Source organism: Protopterus annectens, chromosome 8.part0 (assembly GCF_019279795.1).
Source record: "Protopterus annectens isolate FY-2018-M chromosome 8.part0, PAN1.0, whole genome shotgun sequence".
NCBI lineage: Eukaryota > Metazoa > Chordata > Ceratodontiformes > Protopteridae > Protopterus > Protopterus annectens.
This window is the reverse complement of record NC_056741.1, coordinates 1,339,624,457-1,339,644,519: the sequence shown is the minus strand read 5'-3', so window position 1 is coordinate 1,339,644,519 and position 20,063 is coordinate 1,339,624,457. Positions and strand designations below refer to the sequence as shown.

Sequence of the window (20,063 nt, the reverse complement as noted above, 5' to 3'; positions counted from 1 at the left end):
AACAATGTAAAATACAAACAATGTTTGTTAGACACTGGGTTATGCACTGGTGCTAGCATCAAAAGTGTATCTGGTGACCCTGAATTAGTATTGAAAAATTAATGAAAAAATTAGCAATATTGCAGTCAAACAGTTGTATATCTGTAAGTGTACAAGACAGACCCAATATATCAATGAGCAAAGTATTTATCTGCTCAAGAGCTTTCCAGTGATATATGACAAGACTGGGTAACACACTGCTGATTTGTGATATAGTACAAGTGCAAATTATTTATACCACATATTCACAATATTTGAAAAAAGCAGTTTGTGTTAGATGGCAACTATCAGTGGCAAAATTATGTGTCTTAATACTGTTTATAAGCTTTTACAACATCAATGCAGATAATAAAATATAGCTAGCATTCATAACTGCTTTACCAAACAAACACTTATATCTCTGAATGCCTTCACATTACCACAATGTTTTACATAAATTTGTAAGTAACAACCTCTGCTTGCATTTGACACCCCCTACAAGACATTATTACACTCTTTATCTCTATAATTGTATAAATATAATAATGGCCATATTTTCATAATTTTTTACAAACACTCTTTAATAACTTCAATCTGTACATCTGACAATGTTTTACTCTGCAAGCTCAGCAAAACGTATGATTTTTTTTTTTAGATGGCACCTTGGGCCTCCATGCATGACCCTCTGTTCTTGAGATATTAGACTATTACAGTATTATTAATACAACATACCTGAAAGAAATACTTATATTTGTGTTTGCCTTACCCAAGTGTGCCTATTTATTTTCTTCTAATGCCCACTGATTGCATACCCCTACTCGGCTGCATAACAATATCACACTCCATGTTTGGTTTATTATTGCAAATATGAAAAATATTTAATATTTTTTCATAAAGTCATGCAAGCAGTCTTCATTAACTCAAGTCCCATACATCCTATGGTGATGTTTTCACAGAGGGTGCCTACCATATCCTCTGTGTGTATATACAGGGTCAACTTTTCTTGAGATAATCTTTTCAGTATTGTAATAATATTTATAGTACCTCAAAGGGAAAGTTGCAACCTTGCAGTCTAATACTGAGAGTACTATTCCTGAGATACTACTGTTAGTAATAAAAGATTGTTAATATACATAACTGCAGGAAAAAAAGATGTATAGTTTAGCATGTGTGCATGTCACCCACTTCCTTTAAAGTCCTTTTTTCATTACTACAGTCCTATGGCTGCAGGGGTGTGCACTTACATTCTTCTTGTCATCTTCGTGAATACATTATTAAAGTAAATATGACAGAATATGATATTTTCCATAATATTTCACAATCCTCTAGGTCAAGGACCGCACTATATCAGGAAAGCTTTTTGGTGATATCTCACTCTGTTCTGCCGCATCTACCAGTAAGATGCAAATATTGTCAGTATACATAACTACAGGAACAACTAAAGTGTATAGATCAGGATATGTTTGTTTCATCCAGCTCCTTTTTGTGGGCATTTGTGGCTATGGTGACCTTTACTAGGTAATAGAAGGAAGAATCTGTGCAGTAGTAATGCACTGCAGCATGTCGACAACAGTGAACGACATCAGCCCCCCTCCCACAGCAGCAGTCAATATTCCTTAATGCACATCCATTCATTACTTGCAGTAACGCAAAGGTAAGATGACTGTCCACCTTGAGTGGTAATTGCAGCTGTAACTGACTGGCTAGCTGAAAGAAAATGAGGCAATAGTAATGCAATTCATCTTAGTGCAAATAGAAAGCAAGCCACATCAGACCAGAAAGTGGTTTCCTTTGATGTAAAGGTAAAACCAGAGATAACAGCTAGCCATGGGACTTTTAGGAACTATTCTAGGACAGACTCCCTACTGTTGATACCCTGGCAAAATTTCAAGCTCTCTCAAACCCTGACAACATTATTCCCTATGCGGAATGTTAAAAAAAAAACTGTATAACAGCTGCATAGTGACAGCTGTACCTACCCAGATTAAATACATGATAAACTAAAACAAACCAAACTGGTGGATTCCCAGCATCAACTGATTGTATAATAAAAGGAAGAAAGTCATGGCAAAAAATAGGACGTGCAATGCTCAGCAAAGTAAAAAAAAAAAAATTCCCCATCAACCTAAACAAGCAACTCAGGGGTTTTATATTTAAGGTAAAAGTAGCCTTCCAGGCCAAGGACAATCATAAAGATTTCTTCAGCTATGTCTATAACCTCAAAGGCAATGCACATCAGTGTTCAACATTTATTGTAACTGGTGCTGCCTATACAGAGACAGAAGATATAGCAAACCTCCTGACCAACAAGTTTAGCTCCAATTTTACCCCCCCCCCCACACCATATGCCCCTCAGGAGAAACAATAACTCCCTTAACTATTACTAGAGAGTAGGTACTCAAGGTGCTCTCCAAGGCCAAGAACACATCATAGATGGGTTTCAGTAACATACCAGGATGCCTCCTTAACAACATGAAACATGAACTATCATGCATACTAGAATCCCTATTTAACTACACTCTTCAAGCAAGCTGTGTGCCAAATGAATGGAGGGCTGCAATGGTTATCTCATAGCACAAGGGCAGGCCATCCATGCACCCATGGAATTATCATCCCATAAGTCTGCATAGCCTGATATGCAAAACTATAGAAAGAATAATCATGAGTATCCTAAATGACGACACAGATAACCTACAAACACGGGGCCAAAATAGGCCAAGTTTGTCAAGGGCAGGGCTTGATGAACTTCAAGAAAGTCACCAAAGCAATGGACAAGGGCAGTATGGTGCATACTGCTTATCTCTACCTGGTAAAGGCATTTGATACAATACCCTACTCAGGAATTGTAGAAAAGCTAACTAAAGTAGGTATAAACCCTCTACATCAATCATACGATAGCCAGTTGGCTTACAGGCAGGACTCAAGAAATTTGAATATGGGAGTCTAACTCCACAAAAAGGGCCAGTTACCAGTGGGGTGCCTCAGGGCTCAGTGCTGGGGCAGCTCCTGTTTGGCATTTACTACTCTGGGGACAAGACTAACATCAAGAGTTTCACAGATCATTGAAAATTGGGTACAGTCATTGAATCCCCCCAAGGCACAAATATCTTCCAAGAAAGCCTGACACAAATTAATGAATGGTGCTGGAGTCATGGTCTAAAACTCGATTCCAGAAAGTCTGTTATAGGATTTTTCAGGAAGACGGCCACCCCAGGAAACTACCTCATTCACATTCCACCCCCTAAGAGTAGACTTTGTAGTGAGGGATTTGGAAACACATGTAGACAGTGATTTGGCTTCATGTGGTCTGCTGTATTTAGGAAATGATTCTGCACTGCACAGCATATAAGCAGGAGTATAACATTGTTTTGTTGTACTCTGCTTTCATAAGACCAATCATTTAGTGCAATGCTCCCTTTGGTAAGTAGCTAGACAGGCCCATGCAACAACTGGAGCATCCACAGAGATTCCTCAGAAAAATTACGTGGTATAGAAAGCAAGTCCTATGCAGGCCATCTCAAAGCCTTGTCCTTTTATTTGGTCTCCTATAGGCTGCTAAGAGGCAACCAATTGATGGCCTACAAAGCATCCTCTGATTCAGCCCTAATGGATCTGTTGCACAGTAAAACCAGAGACCTAAACCTTGTCTACAACTTAAACAGGCCATTCTGGGGGGACAGGTATGTGTCTCAGAGGCTCCTCCTTCTCTGGAACAGGCTTCCTATCCATATGAAGCAGAGTTCATCTCTGCACTTATTCAAGAAATACTTGGATCAGTGGATGGAGAGCCATAAATACACTCCTGGTCTAGCAACCACGTCTCTATTGGAAAGATGAAGCTTGTAAATGCTCAGCCACCCGTGGCCAATTATTTGTACCCCCCTCAAAACCCTTTGGAACTAATACCCATCAAATATTATTGGGAAACATATTTAGGCTTAAATAGGCCAATTGGGTCAATAGCCTAGTATTCTACTATGTGTCTGTGATGAAGGTACTTAGTTATGCAGCTGAGTATTTACTAGCATCTGCTCGCGTGCGCGCGCACACACACACACACACACACACACACACACACACACACACACACACACACACACACACACACACACACACACACACACATACACACAAAACAGAGCTCACTGTGATGGCATGGTAAGTAGACTCATACACACTTAGAAATTTCACACACAAACAGGCAGTAATAAGCACATCCATGCAGTCCATTGTGAGCCAGTAAGCAGAACCCCCCCAAACACACACACACCCCTACTGGAATATTATTTCAGACCTCTGATCCAAAACTGGGACAAAGTACTTTCTTTCAAGTTTGTTAATCACATCATACATGATTGCAATTTCACATAAACATTTATATACACACATGTACACTGAAATGCAGTATGTCAGTAGTAGAAGTTGAAGTTTAGTTGTCTAAATGAGAGGCTCCTTCTCATGATAGCAGTGGTCTCTACCCTTCTTTTCTTAAGCAGTGGCAGTGGATCCACAGATTTTTTTGAGCAGTGCAAGTTTCTTTAGTGCTCAGTTTCTCATTCTTTGAGTTGAAAAAAGTGAGGTACAAAGTACCATGCAGGTGGAGCTGCTTTATATTGTAATCCAGGGGGCCTTGATGGGAAACTGATTTTTTAAACTTTTGCAATTCCCAATCAATCATATTTATAAATGACACTGGAATACAGAGGATTGCTTGGATACCAAAAACCACTGTGGGACTAAAGGGACACATTGATCCAGATGTATATAAATATTGGCACTATGAGTGTTTACCACATCATACATTTTCAGCCTGGCAGGCTCAGTATCTCTTTATTTTTTGTTATAATTATCACTTTTTTCTTTAAAAATCTTTATGGATGCATTTTGCTATGCCCACGCCCCTGGGGGTACCCCTGTAGTCTGGTAATGAATGAGTAGCTCTCTCCTAACTAAAAATAAGAGAAATACACTAGCCAGGAAGTACAGCACTTCACAGTTTTTAATTATTTTGGATGAGTTCTTTTGTTAATGAAGTATTAACTTCTTTAGATAAAGCACAATTGAGAAACAGTTCTTTAAATAAGGAAGTATTGGACATGTGTTTGCCAAGCCTCCTCTGTGATCCAATCACATACTCAGAGTCTTGTTTGAAAGTAGTGGCTTCAGGACGTGCTGCTTCTTTTCTTGTTTTTAAGTTAGAAGGCATTTCATTTCATTTATTCAAATATATATAAGCATAACTAGTGAGTAAATAGTGAAAAAACACTAAATAAAATAAAATGTAAAATAAAATATGTGAAAAAAATTTAGCAAGTAAATAAAAATAGAAGTAAAAGAATAAAATTATTTTGTGTGTCTATGAGAAATGCTGGTGTTGAATTACTGTTTAACTTTCAACAATTCCCATTCAAAGAATAAGTAATTCAGTTTCTTACAAACACCCACAGCCTTTAAACTTTTTCATCTCATCAGAGCATTTAGTTTAAGTACAGAGACTATAGAAATATAATCATTCAGTCCTGGCCATGCACTGCCATTGAATTTAAGCTGCCAGTACAGTGCTTGCTTTTCCAGGTTCAGTGACCAAGGACCTCCTCTCATGTTAGGACTTAGTCTTTTTCTATAATAATGAGCTTGAATTCATGTCCCGGGTTATTTTTAACATGTTTGTTAAGTGCATTTGTTTCCCTCATTTTTCTGATGTCATACGTATGTTGATATATGCAGTCTTTTAATTTTACGTTTGGTCTTCCATATGTAAAAACCTAGGGCAAGATTCGTAAACTACACCATTGGTTTCACAATTGTATCTTCCTTTTATTTTGATAGTTTGTGACATGATTTTAAAAGATGTTCCAATCTGAATATATTTACAAAAAGGACAATGTCCGCATTTGTTCATGTTGCAAGTTTTTTGGGGGGCTTTTTTGTAGTTCATTGCTTCTAATATGTTCTTCATATCAGTCCCTTTTCTTTATAAACCAATAGGCTTTTATCCTAGTTTTTCATTAGTCACTCTTTCTTCCAATACCAACAGCCTGTTTTTGTTCAAAATCCATTTAATAAGGTTGCTATCAACTGTATAGGTGGCAATAAAGGCATCTTTGAAACTATTCTCAAGTTATTTCACTGAATATCTGTTTGTAGAGATGGGTATGGTGTTCAGTTCTGATATTGTTATTTCAGACCTCTAATCCAAAACTGGGACAAAGTACTTTCTTTCAAGTTAGTTAAGCACTTCATACATTAACTCGTTGATAAATTGGTCTGTGTAATCACATCTTTAAACATTTCTTTCAGTAAAAAACATTCCATGTTGCCATCCCAAACTGTCCTTTCACCATGGCTTTCTTTTGTGTTTTTGGGTGTAAACTTGAGAAATGAAGGAAGGCATTAGAATAGGTTGGTTTACAATATATTTGTGATACATATGTTTTTGTTTCAAATCCTTTGTTATTAGTACATCTAAGTAGGCTGTTTCATTTTGTTCTGTTTCATGAGTAAATCTCAGGTATTCAGTTGCTGTATTGAGGTAGTCCAAAAAGGCATGTATTTTTTCTTTTTCATCTTTCCAAACAATAAAGATGTCTTCCAGAAAATGAGAATAAAATCTACCTGACTCCATAACCTTGTTGTTGAAAAGAACGTTTGCTTCCCAGTGGATCATTACAATGTTGGCCAATAAAGAGCCACATGGGGATCCTATCACCACACCTTTGTTTTGTAAATAATACTGACCCTCAAAATAAATTAAGTTGTTTCCTAGTATTGTCACCAGTAGTTCTTTGTATAAAGTAATCTTTTCTTGTGGAATATTTTTAGTCAAAAGGTAGTCAGTGAACCACTGTATTCCTGAATTGTGGGGTATCATATACGTCCTTTATGTCAATTGTATGGAAAGTGTCCCCTTCATTGAATTCAAGTTTGTTCATTTTGCTCAAGAAATACCATGAATCTTTGCATGTGTTCATCTCGAAGTACTAAGTGCTTAAGTTTATCATCCAAGACACAAGGGTACATGATGGATCCTCAACTATCCACAACTGGGTGCGGGGGGGGGGGGGTTAATATCTTTGTGGATGTTTGGTATCCCAAAGATAGTTGCTCTTATGGGACTTACCATGTTCAAATTGTATTCATCTATACGGATACGTTCAATGAATAAATAATTTAGTTGTCCCCTGATTTTTCTGTAGGCAATATTTAGTTTGTTTAGTGAAGGTTTTCCATATGTTACATCAGCAAGTATTTTGTTCATTCTTTCAATGTAGTCGATTTTCTCTGTCATGACAAGCCCACCCCCTTTGTCTGGTTTCATTATTCTTATATTTGATTGTTTTCATTTCATCTAGTTTAGTACTCTCTTCCTTTGTCACATTATTGAAATTGTTTGGTAATTTGTTTAACATGTTCCTTATGTCTAGTTCACATATTTTCTCGTACAATTGCAATGTTTGGTTTATTGGGGGATTGTATGTGCTAGAGACTCTTAGTCCCGGCATTGGTTTTGACACATTATCGAACACCAGATTAAAGTTTAGTTTCTGTGTATATAATTTCAGGTCCATACGTTAATTTGCTATATCAGCCCTTTAACTAGGGACAAAAGTTAGCCCTTTGGCATCTGTGGGGTGTGAAACACTGTCAGAAACTGCTGCTGCTACAAGTTATGCTGTAGCTGCACTATTGCATACACCATTATATTCAAAGTACGACACATTCTGCACAGCTTAGAGAAATTCATGCAGAATAATTTCAAATTGTGGACAACATTAGACTCACAGCATCCACAGTTAGCGTCCTACACATGATTGGCACGAATCAAGCATTCCAATGTGTGATTGTCCGGTCCACAACAGTGCTCTAGCTGTGTGGACCTGTGAGTCTGAGCTTACCTGCAATAGGTCTGCATATTGTGTGAGAGCATCACCAGGAGCAGCAACACCATCTACAGTGATATGTATACAATGCATTTCCCAATGTGATGAGGCCACAGCAGATTCAGATGTCATTAGCAAAGGAACGAATTATCTCCTTTCAGAAAATCATGTTCAGGTTTAGAGGATCGGCTAATATAATGAGGAGTAGGACCAGCAAGAGGGCCCTCCCCCCCACTCTGATCTTCTGAAGCATCTGTCCACAAAGCTGAAGACCTGTTTGATTGCAAATGTACATCCTGTCAGTCAACTCAAGCCTGGAAGTCACCCACAGGTGTGCCTTTCAGTATCCTGTGCCACCATGTTAGTCTACCCTTTAATAACAGAGGCCTATGCCTCTGCAGTAGAATCTTCAATTACAGCAGTGACAGTGACATCATTAGCTCTGTATGCAGCAAAGTATAAGCCCACAGCTGCTGGTCCCATGCTCTCCATCCTCATCCTGTGAGACCTCAACACTCAGATATGCAGCAGCAACAACAACAGATGTAGCCTGAATAAAAACATGTATCATCATATTTGTTTTAATGTTTTCTTTCCCAACAAAAAACTTTGAATGACAAGCCTAACCATACCTACCATATCAATTTGATAATACGTGAATGTACAGTATTGTCAAGTACAGTGGATGAACAACTCAGCCTGTACACTTACAATAAAATTATAAATATACAAAGTGTAAACCAAAAAATGTCAACATAATATGAAAAAAAACTGTAACCTGCTCTCCAAGGTGCAACCTCTAGAAAAGCCTCCTGAAATACCACTTGTTGACCTTCTTGGACCAGTGACAATAATAGCCTGTTGTCTGCTGTGAGCTGCCTTCCCAGTGATGGTGTCCACTCATTGTTGTGCAGCAAATGCACAGCCTACACCTTCCTCTTGGCATGGTCTTTTATATCATTTGTCCATCTCTGACACTCAGTCACTGACTTACCCATGTCTTCTGAAGGCATTGACATCAACTTCTTGGAGTCTAAACAAAAAACTCCACTCAGTGAAGGTTTTCTTCATCCTAGAGAATGCCGACTTCTGTGTGTTTACTGAGACATGGTTCAAAGGTGCAGAGAGCATAACGATAGTGTAGGTATATACTGCCTTCCATGCATTTAGACCAGCAACTACACAGACAGGAACGAAGGGTGGATGTGTTTTGATTTACATCAAAAATAAATATTTCAAGGCTGGTCAAACAGGACAATGCACTTGAGCTATTCCATGTTCAAATCACCATAGGAAAAATTGAATACCACTTCCTTGCAAGCTATAGGTCCCCCTGTGTGACCCAGGAAACCCAAACTATGAATTTAAATTTACTGGAAACACTTACCATCCAACCCAATACCATATTCATGGGCAGCTTTAATTACCCCAGTATTAACTGGGAATCCTATATGACACCAAAAGTAGAGACACATAGCTTCCTGGATTTTGTAAACACAAATTACCTGGGCCTGACTGTCAATATACCAAACAGGGGTGCCACCATACTGGATCTGTTGCTAACTAGTATAGGAGAGTACTGCACACGGCTTAGTGTGACGTCTTCTCTGATAAGTTCAGACCACAAAACGGTCTCCTTTAAAGTAACAATAAAACTTTGAACTCCAGCTAACCCTGGAATATTCAGGCACTACTCTAAGGCTAACTTCCTAATATTAACTGATAACGTCGCAAAATTTCAAGCCCCCATAAACCCCAAAAACACTGCTGCCTATGTACAACTGTTCACAGAAACACTATACAAGCATTGTAATAGCTGCATAGAAGCAGTTATGCCCAAGAAGGACAGAGCTAACTCAAAAAACAAGCCACCCTGGTGAAATCACAACATCAGTAGGCTGTATAACAGAAGGAAGAAAATCATGTCAAAAAATTAGGAGGTGCAGAACCCAGCAGGATAAAAGCACCCTCATTAAACTAAACAAACAACTCAGAGGACAAATAAAGTCTACCAATGCCAAATTTGAGATAAATTTGGCCTCCCAGGCCAAGGGCAACTACAACGCATGCTTTAGCTTTGTCTGCAATCTCAAAGCTAATACACAATTGTGTGCAGAGCTCACTGTAAATGGAGCCACCTATATTGAGCCAGAAGATGTAGTAAACCTACTGGCAGACAAATTCAGCTCCAACTTTATCCCTCTCTCCCTGACAACCTTTCCTCAGGAAATACCATCAAATATAACTCCCTGTGCTATCACTAGGGAACAGGCCCTTAATGATTTCTGTAAGACCAAGAACACTTCATCAATAGGCCTTTACAATATCCCAGGATGCCCTCTAAATAGCATGAAACATGCCCTATTTGACCATCTAGAATTGCTGTTTAACTGTAGCCTTCAAAGAGGCTTCATGCCTCATGAACAGAGAACAGCAACAGCCATCACTCCAAACAAAGGTGGACCATCCACAGACCATGGAAACTGCAGAACCACAAGTCTCACTAGTCTCATATGCAAAACTAGGGAAAGAATTATCATGAAAATGATCAGTAATGGCATAGAAAACCTCCAGACACTGGACCCAACCCAATGTGGTTTCATCAAAAGCAGGTCATGCCCATTCAAGCTGGTAGACTTTTTTAAGAGGGTCACCAAAGCAATGGATGAGGGCAAAATGGTTCACACTGCCTACTTTTTCCTGGCCAAGGCATTTGACACAATACCCCACTCAGGCATTATTGACAAACTTAATAGATTATGTACAAACCCTTATGTCACCCAGTGGATAGCCAGTTGGCTCACAGACAGGATCTAGGAAGTTAGAACTGTGAGCACACCGCTACAAAGAGACCACTCAAAAGTGGAGTGCCTCAGAGATCAGTCCTGAGACTGCTCCTTTTTGGCATTTACATCTCTAAAGCCAAGTTCAATGTTAATGGCCTCATGCTAACTAAATTTGCAGATGTTTGCAAATTAGGAGATGTCATTGAATTACCTACTTGCACAAATGCTCTCCAGGAAGGGCTGACACAGACAAACAACTGGTGTCAGAGCCATGAACTAAAATCAAATGCCATGAAATGCATAATGGTACCCTTTGGGAAGTCATCCACCCCTGGTAACTATCATATAGATAAAACACCCCTAATAGTTGATCCAGTAGTCGGAGACTTGGGGATACACATAGACAGTAATCTAGACCTTGGTATCCCATGTCTACAGTAGTGAGGAAATCATTCTATGTTGTGCAACTTATAAACAAATGTATGGCATCTAAGTCCAAGGAAGTCATTTTTCCACTGTATTCGGCATTCATCAGATCTATCATTGAGTACACTGTCCCTTTGGTATATACCTAACCAAGCATAACCTCCAGCTGGAACATCCACAGAGGTTCCTCACTAAAAGAATACAGGTTGTAAGTAACATGTCCTATGCAGACCACCTCACTGTCCCATCCTTGTATTCTATCTCCTACAGGCTGTTGAGGGAACATCTATGCCTGGCATACAAGGCATTGTCCGACCCCACTCTAATGGATATCTTTGTATATCCGCAAAACAAACAGCACCAGAATTACCCATTCTAAAGACTTAAACTTTGCCTGTGATATAAAGAAGACCTGCTGGAGAGACAGGTATGTATCCCAGGGACTACCCCTTCCTTAGAACAGGCTCCCCATCCATATGAATCAGAGTTCCTCCCTAACCTAATTCGGGTGTAACTTGGACAATTGGATGAGGAACAGGAAATTCTTCCCCTGGTTTGGCACCTATGTCTCTAATAGACACAGGGAGTCTAGAAATGGTTCATCTCCCAGGCCCCTGCTTACACTTATCAAGGGTACCAGAACTTGTCAGAGATTTGGGGTGCATAGGTAGGCTTAAAAAGGCCCTTGTGATTGTTAGCCTAGTAAACACCTATGAACCATGAACTACTAATTCTGCTCACCTTCACTGCCCCAGTTCTTTATTTCTACCATGAACATTCATTATGGTGCTGCCTTGTCATAGGACATGTAGCAAAATTTCAATCTACTGATAAGTAAAATTCACCTTCATCTCTGACATTCAAAGTTTCAGGAAAGAAATATGATCCAGGACAAATTTTTAACAATGAAACAATGTGCAATGCACAGTACAATGTTTAGTCAAGGCAACCCTGGTATTTGTATATAATGTTCAATCAGGTTCAAGGACCTGATAGTATGCACAAAGCATAGCACAGTAACACCCAATAAAATGCTTGGTAACCATTTGAAATGCTGGGACCCACTTTGCCTTATCCTGAAACTGAATTTTCCCTACAAAACTTTCCCTGTAATTATACTATGTGCACAGTTGTCCAAAGAGTAATTTGTTTGCGCACAGATGAGCACTGCTGCATGAATGTGCTTGAGTTCCTCCATGTCCAGATTTCCATGGGTAGACTCCCATTCATGTCCTGGCAAGCTATAGGTCACCCTCTATGACCCAATACATTAACTCTGGACTTCCTCCCTTGCCATGCCCAATAATCTCTTGGAGGAGCATATATGCAGATTGTAGTTCACAATGTTTTAGTGTACTGCTGGCCCTGCACTTATCTGACAAGACCTACAGAAATCACACTGGGGCTTCAGCACTGTGAAGTGGGAAATTTACATGCCCCTTCATTCATAATCCTCTGCATAGAAATAAGTAGCATCCACAAGAACTATCACAGCAACTGTTTTAATCGTTTTCTACGCCACAGGAACTTTTACTTCTTGGGGGTGCTTCGTTTTACTTTTATTTATAATCCTCTGCATGGCAGAAGACAAGAATCCTTCATGTTACAATGTTGAAGCTAAGCCCTTACCTCTGTCATTCATAAATGTTCCTCAGTTTGCTTTAAGAAGGAGTGGCATGTTTAATGACATTCTATTTTGTAAATGTAAGTGCTCGCTAAATACTATTTTGTTATGCAAAATGCTAGTCAATGTTTCAGGTTTTATGTACGTGTCACTTCCTCAAAATGCTTTCATGAAAGCAGCCTTTTATGGGAAGTAACTTTACCATTTCACTATATGTTTGCTACGAAGCAGTGAATCAACAATGCAGACGCTATTCATCATTGTAACATTTTTCTTAAAAAGTAAGTGGTATTTTTTTGCCATACTTAAAAACTGATTCGGTATGAACTACTTATGAAAGATGTGAAAGTATTAGATATAGTTCTGCAAGCCTGCTTCTTATATACTGTCAAATAGTACATTTAGTTCATTAAAAAACTAATAAAAAATTCAAAAGCAGTAAAATATTTCAGTAAATATAAAATTAAAGAAAAAAAAACTGCAGACTTGTCTCATACCTTGTGTAACTTTTGTAAAATTAAAAGAAATGTTAGAAAGTAGACCAAGAAAAAAGCCCCAAGGTAACACAGGTACTTTTAAATGCAAAAGCTGCAATTTTTGTAAATATATTTCAGAGGAACCAGAATTTGATATTGTAACCCAAAACAAGATGTGGCACGTTCTAGGCATTTTCAGTTGTAAATCTACCTTTGTGGTATACATGGCAAAATGCTCCACCTGTTTTTCATTTTATATTGGGAAGACCAATAGGCAACTTAAAAACAGGATGTATGAACATTATTATGCCATTAGAAACAAAAGTTTGTACAATACTCTTTATAAGCACACTTTAAACTGTGTGGGTAACAGTGACAGTGTTAAGTTTCTTTTCACAGTTATAGATCATGTTCCCATGGATTTTAATGGAGACAGAGATGGGGAACTAGATTTTAGAGAGTTCAAATGGTAGGTTCTTTTAGATACATGCAGGGCACCAGGGCTTAACAATGGTGTCAACTATAAAGCTGTGTTGAAAAGAAAAGCCTATTATAATAAATGTAAATAGTTTATATGCTTGTTAAAATTGTATGCAGTTTATACATATACATTTTTTTATATTAAGTTTTAAGAATACTGAGATCTGATTGGTTTGATGTGTATTGATTATGCTATAAAAATGGGACAGTTTTTTAACAGTTTGTTCTGATGAAGGCCTAATTTTGGGGCTGAAAGCGCTAAACCAGTCTTTTTTGTGTGACATAGTGCTTCACTATTACTTGTGGTTTTTCCTTTTAAATATAAAATTAATTAAATATTGAATTTTGGTTTGAAAATAATTTTAATGAGGCAGTCTATTTGGTTTATTTTAAATTGTTTGTTACGTATTCCTAAATAATAAATCGCTGTTCAAATCGTTTTTACAGTGTTTAGTAAAAAAGGGAAATAAGAAGAATGTTCTTTCTGTTGTTATGAAATCTGCTGGTCGGCTGAGGCATAAATGTAAGAAGAAAATGTAAAGCAAAGACTCATTTCTGATGCTGCTGCTTTATTTTTTCCACTATCAGAAAATAATTACCAAAATTATGTGAAATGAGAAAAATGTGTTTGCATTTGATACAGAAATAATTGTCTGGCTGTCCTTTTATGACACAGTTGCTAGACACATATTATGGATACAAGTGTAGCACAAATAGGTGCAGGAACTGCTGTGTGTTTTTAATAGTTACTTAGATTTACAGTTTTGATAAAAATGGCTTGGACAACAGAAATTTAGTTATCTCAGTAAAAATACAACTTGTAAGAAATCTATGTATATCATTCAAAAGTAAATGCAGAGGAGCATGGATTTTAAACATGAACTCATATAACAAAAGAGAGACAATGTTTAGACCTAAGCAGGCAAAATCCTTGTAAACTGCCCATTTCATATGATGCAGGTATATCCTAACCAACACCATATTTTTTTAAACTTTTCTACAAATATCACAAATTGGATTATGACTATTCCACACATTATTACAGCTTGTTTTGATGTTTCTACCGTTTCAAGAAGTCTGTTTCTTTCATCTAATACCCCTTCACAAAACAATACTTTCTTGTCAATTCCATAGGCTAATAACATCCTGCAACTTCAGACTGTGCCATCTTATCTGTCTGTTTCACTGGAATCCTGTCCAGGAGTGGTTCTTGCTAGGATAAGCTCCAGCACCTCAGTTACCCTGAAAAGGATAAAGGAAGTCCTGGAAAATGAATCACTGTATCAATGTTTTCTGTGTGCCAGAAACACATATTTTGAAAGGCATTTGTTAGATAATAGTATCTCCATGTTTGTCAGACAATTCAGTGCAAGATAATCCGTAGGGCAGATGATGCTATTTGGCAGTATTTCTAGGTTTATAGATAATTACCAGAGGTACTGAAGTGCATATTTTAGACCTATGGATCACTATATGTGTATATATGTTTATATATATATATTAATAGCATGTAATAATGTCATAATAGTGCTCACTGACCATTTTTATAAAAGCAGAACTGTGCATTTTCATAATGTCGACACTGTTTTCCTGATTTTCCATACCCAGCTGTCACCTCAGTAACATGGCATGTTTTCCAGTATGTGAATATGACTATTACTTGTGGTGGTATTCAACAACAAATAATGTAACTTCCGCCGAGAATGACAAACTGTCTTTACTGATCCAGATGTCTAAACTGTGGTTAGGTTTGTTGAATCTGGTTACAGTTGAATAAGTGTTGCCTTTTAATAGCAATGGCTGGGGGAATTGTGTGCAGTTGGGCCATGACAGCTGTTGTAAAAGTCTAAAAATATTATTTTTATTAATAAGGACTCATACCAAATTGGTGTTAAAACTGACTGACTTTTATTAAATCTAACGAAGAACAGACCTGCTCTTGTAAATAAACGAATAGATAGATAGATAGATAGATAGATAGATAGATAGATAGATAGACAGAGAGACAGATAAGATAGATAACCGCTCGATCAATCTACTTTTGGAAGTTATATTGGAAATATGTTGGCAATAGCCCAATGGAATTTTTTGATATCATTTCTTACATTTCTGATATTTAAATTTTTTGAAACAGAACATAAGTTTTACATTACCCAAGAATCCAGTTTTGTCAGTTACTGATCTTACAGGAAAATGTAGTCAAAGAAAAATTAAGCTGGTACGTTGCCACAAGAACAGGATTTCCATGCTATATAAGTCTGGGCCCTTTAGAAAAAAAAATGATCTGTAGAACTGTCTGTTAATTATATTTCTCATAGTGTACAACTTGTGTATGTAAATGGTATAACAAGTGCTCCTGCTTTTAAATGAGGGTGATAGTTACTGGACCTGTATTTAGATGTTGCAGCACTCATATCACTCAGGCATAATCGAATACAGAGAAGGGAGTGCTAAATGTAGTCACCTGAACTAGTTCACCCTCAGGTAAATTACAATGGTACATGTCATCCCTTCAGTGTTCCGTTGTTTTCGGCCTGCTTCTGTTGCAGTACGCAACATTATGATATAAACATTATATCACTTTTCCTCTTGTCATCACTCTTTATAACTGAGACAGAAATATAGATGTGAGTCAATGTTTTACTACAACTTTATTTATTTATTATTTATTTATTTATATTTGTTTACTGGGAAATTCCGACTGGAAGCAGGTCCTTTTTCAGTGGATGCCCGGGGAGAAAAGCTCCACATCATGTACATGATAAATAGAGATACAAAGTTGCAGCAATAGTAAACAACATTACAGGCTGTTGGCTTTAATACAATAACAAGATATTGATTATCAACAGTATATACAGTAAATGTTGCAAGTTAAGATAGTTTCTTGTTGTTTGTAATATTAGTAACAAAGTTGTCAGACAAGATGTTAAAGTATGTAAAGACAACTAGCTATTTCTGACTGTGGTTAGTAGTGGTGGTAGTATAATTGGGTTAAGAGTCTAGGTGGGGGGGGAGGTAAGGGTGGGGGTGCTAGCTTGGATAGAACAATGACAAAGCCAGTGCAAATTTAAGTGGAACTTGAGTGCAGTCTTGAAAAGGCTGCTGGAAGGTAGAGTAGTTATAGAGGGTGGAAGACACTGTTCCAAAGTTTAGATATGGTACATGAAAATATGGCTTCTCCTGCTGAGTTTTTGGGTTTGATAACAGTGAGTTAATTTTTGTTGCTTGATCTTAGGGGCCTAGTGGGGTGATAGGGTTGGAGAAGGGTTTGAAGAGAAGGGATGTTAAGGGGGTGGTTAATAGGTTTATGAGCGAGGGTGAGTTGATTAAAGTGAAGGAGTTGTGGGAGTTCTAGCCAGTTTAGTTCTTTAAGGGAGATACAATGATGGCTGCGGTAGGAGGTTCCAGTGGCAAATTTAGCAGTTTTGTTGTAACAAGCATCCAGCTTGTGTAGGTCTGTATGCCTAAGGGGTAAGTATTGAGGGTACATAGAGTAGGGTGGAGATTAGCTGGGAATTGGCTATGGAGATTCTAGCTGCCTTGGTTAGGAATTGGCAGCTTCGATATAATACACCAAGTTTCTTGTGAACTTTTTTTATTGTGAGAGATATGTGGGTGTCAAATCTAAGTTTGTTGTCTATTTCCACACCAAGTAATTTTGTGTGTTCTGATGGAGAGATGATGGTATTGTCTTTTGCAAGAATGTTGAAGTGGGGGGTGTTTTGGGTGGCTTTGGAAGGTTGGAGCAGGAGAAGTTTTGTCTTACTTGGGTTGAGTAGGAGCTGAGCATTGGATAGCCAGCTTTCTACAGAAGAGAATGATTCTTGTGTGATTTGTTTTAGTTCTGGTAGAGTGTGGGCAGAGCGGATGAGAGTAGAGTCATCTGTGTACTGTATAAGAGATGCTTGTGTGGTGGCAGTATGTAGGTTGTTAGTGAAAAGTGAGAATAGCAAAGGGCCAAGGATAGAACCTTGGGGAACTCCGAGAGTAAGTGAGAGACGAGGTGATGTGTTATTGTCCCAGATTACTGACTGCTGACATCCATGTAGATAGCTGTGGAACCAATTGCAGGCTGGTTGTGAGAAGGAGAGGTTGGGGACAGTAGAGAGTAGTAGCTCATGAGATACCATGTCAAAGGCCTTTGAGAGATCTAGAAATACGGCAGTAGAGAAGAGGCCATTGTTTTTGTGATGAAGTATAGTGTTGGTGAAGGAGAGCAGAGGTAGTGCTGTGATATGGCCTGAAACCATGTTGGGTTTTGGAGAGGAGATTATTAGCTAGGAGGTAGTTGGAGACCTGGGTGTTGATACATTTTTCAAGTATCTTGGAGAGAGGGGAAAAGATAGCATTGTGGCGGTAATTGGAGAGGTCAGTGGAGGGGGTGCCTTTGTGGTGGGGAATGATGTGGGATATTTTCCATATCGAGGGAACATAGCCTTCCGTTATGGAATGGTTGATTAGAATTGAAATTGGGTAGGCTGGTGTATCAGATACAATTTTCAAGTATTCAGAGGGGAGGTTGTCAGCTGTGAGTTTGGTGGGTTTAAGTTTTGACAATAGTCTTTTTATGTTGGAAGTAGGTACTGAGGTGAAGAAGAAAAGAGGAGTGGGGGGTTTAGGGTTAGGAGTTGGGGGGCTGTTGTAGGGAAGTGTTGTTTGTTTAGAGATTTTATAGTTTCAGTGAAGTGTTTGTTGAAGGATTCAGCAATACTGCTGGAGGAGGGGGAAATGGATGGCTGGGGGGTATCAACTTCAGGATACCTGGGATTTTAGAGTTACACTTAAGAACTGCACTTTTTTTCTATCACATATATCTTGCCACCATTATATATGCACGCGCGCACACACACACAAAAAAAAAAATAAGAAAAAAACAGTTGCAATATACAGCCAAGTAATCCATTGTGACTGCGAAAATATGCAAGGTTTTCTTAATTTTCTGGAATGTTTTGCATATGCACCTCTGCCACTGATAATCGGGATTATTGGACAGTTGAAAATAAAAATATAACATTCAGAGATATTTTATTATAAACACTTACAAACATAGGGCTTTTGTATGCATGCCCACTACCCCATCATTACTTTAATTATATAGTGCAGCTTGCATTAAGTTCATAGATTACTTCATAGCTGTATTGCCATGTGTATATGCTTTGTCTGAACATGTTTCTTGCATGCCTAGCAGATAGAATTTGAGAAGTAGTAGTCCGATATTACTGTCATGCAGTATAGGGTTTATGGACATTACATAATCATTCATAGCTCTTTCACCTTGAGCAAGTAAATGTGGAAAGTTAGTAACTACAGGTGTTTATTTTATTGAAATATACATCTATATCAAGATTAAATGTTAAGTCCAGCAGTGCACTTCTGGCAACAATAGGTAATTTTATTAAAATAAATATTATTTAGCAGTATAATTTAAAGCCCTTTAAAATACAGAGAACACATGATATTACAATGTACTTATTATGTAGTTTCCTTGCAAGGGTAGCTCTTATTTCTTCTACTTGAATTTTATTTACGAGGTATATAGTATGTCCTGTAATGTCGGTATGTTTTTACAGTTGTGGCATTTTAAATGCATGGCATCACAGTATTTTACTTCATTCAATGTATTCAGCTTTTCAGATAGATTCTGAGACACTTAACTTTTCACATTTGTAGCTGAAATGCTTTCAGAATTAAACATTTCTGCATGAAAAGCCCTTTTATCCATGTGAGCAAAGTGTCATGGTAATTGCCATATCAAAGTGACTGGAGAAATTGCCACTTCTTCTCATATATATTGTTCCATTCCTTGTTACATTTTCTTTTTATATTTATTTCAGCTCAGGTTAAGGGATCAGGAATTCGGCAATTTTGAAAGAAGGCTCAGAAAAGTTCACTTGAAAGCAAGTTACTATGTCCCGCCTAACCATATCGTTTTATACTTATTGACATGAGATGCATGCATCAAGTCTTTCTCTAATAACAATATTAAGTGAAAGCAATATTCTCTCTTTTTGAATGAAGGCTGTTTTTACAGAGGGGGAAAACTTTGTGCATAAATGTTGTAATATGATGGGGTTTTTTTGTTCTCCTTGTTCTCAGTTGCCTGTCGATCATCAGACCCCTCCTTGTCAATCAGCCCAATTGTTCTACATCACTGGGTGTGAGAGTTAAGCAGGAGGGGCCATCATCTAGACAGCCATCATGGATAGCTCTATTTTTTTTTGGCCCTAACTTCTCCATATACACTTAGCATAGCATTAGGATTGGAACATGCAATGGGCCATATGAGAAGGACATCCCCTTACTTTAGCCAGACCTTACCTCACTCTCTGAAACATATGTGATTTCTCTGTTCTAGAACTGTTTCAGAGTGCAA

The 20,063-nt window shown here is 37.9% G+C and overlaps 1 protein-coding gene across 1 annotated transcript in view; it reads left to right on the top strand.

The window, feature by feature from the left end:
- The first annotated feature begins 12,945 nt into the window (after positions 1–12,945).
- Positions 12,946–20,063, top strand: part of LOC122808479 (platelet endothelial cell adhesion molecule-like) — a 458,604-nt gene continuing 451,486 nt past the window's right edge. Inside the window, exon 1 of the mRNA XM_044079436.1 lies at positions 12,946–13,015. Coding sequence (XP_043935371.1) covers positions 12,976–13,015 — 40 coding nt within the window. The 5' untranslated portion in view covers positions 12,946–12,975. The remainder of the gene's footprint in view (positions 13,016–20,063) is intronic.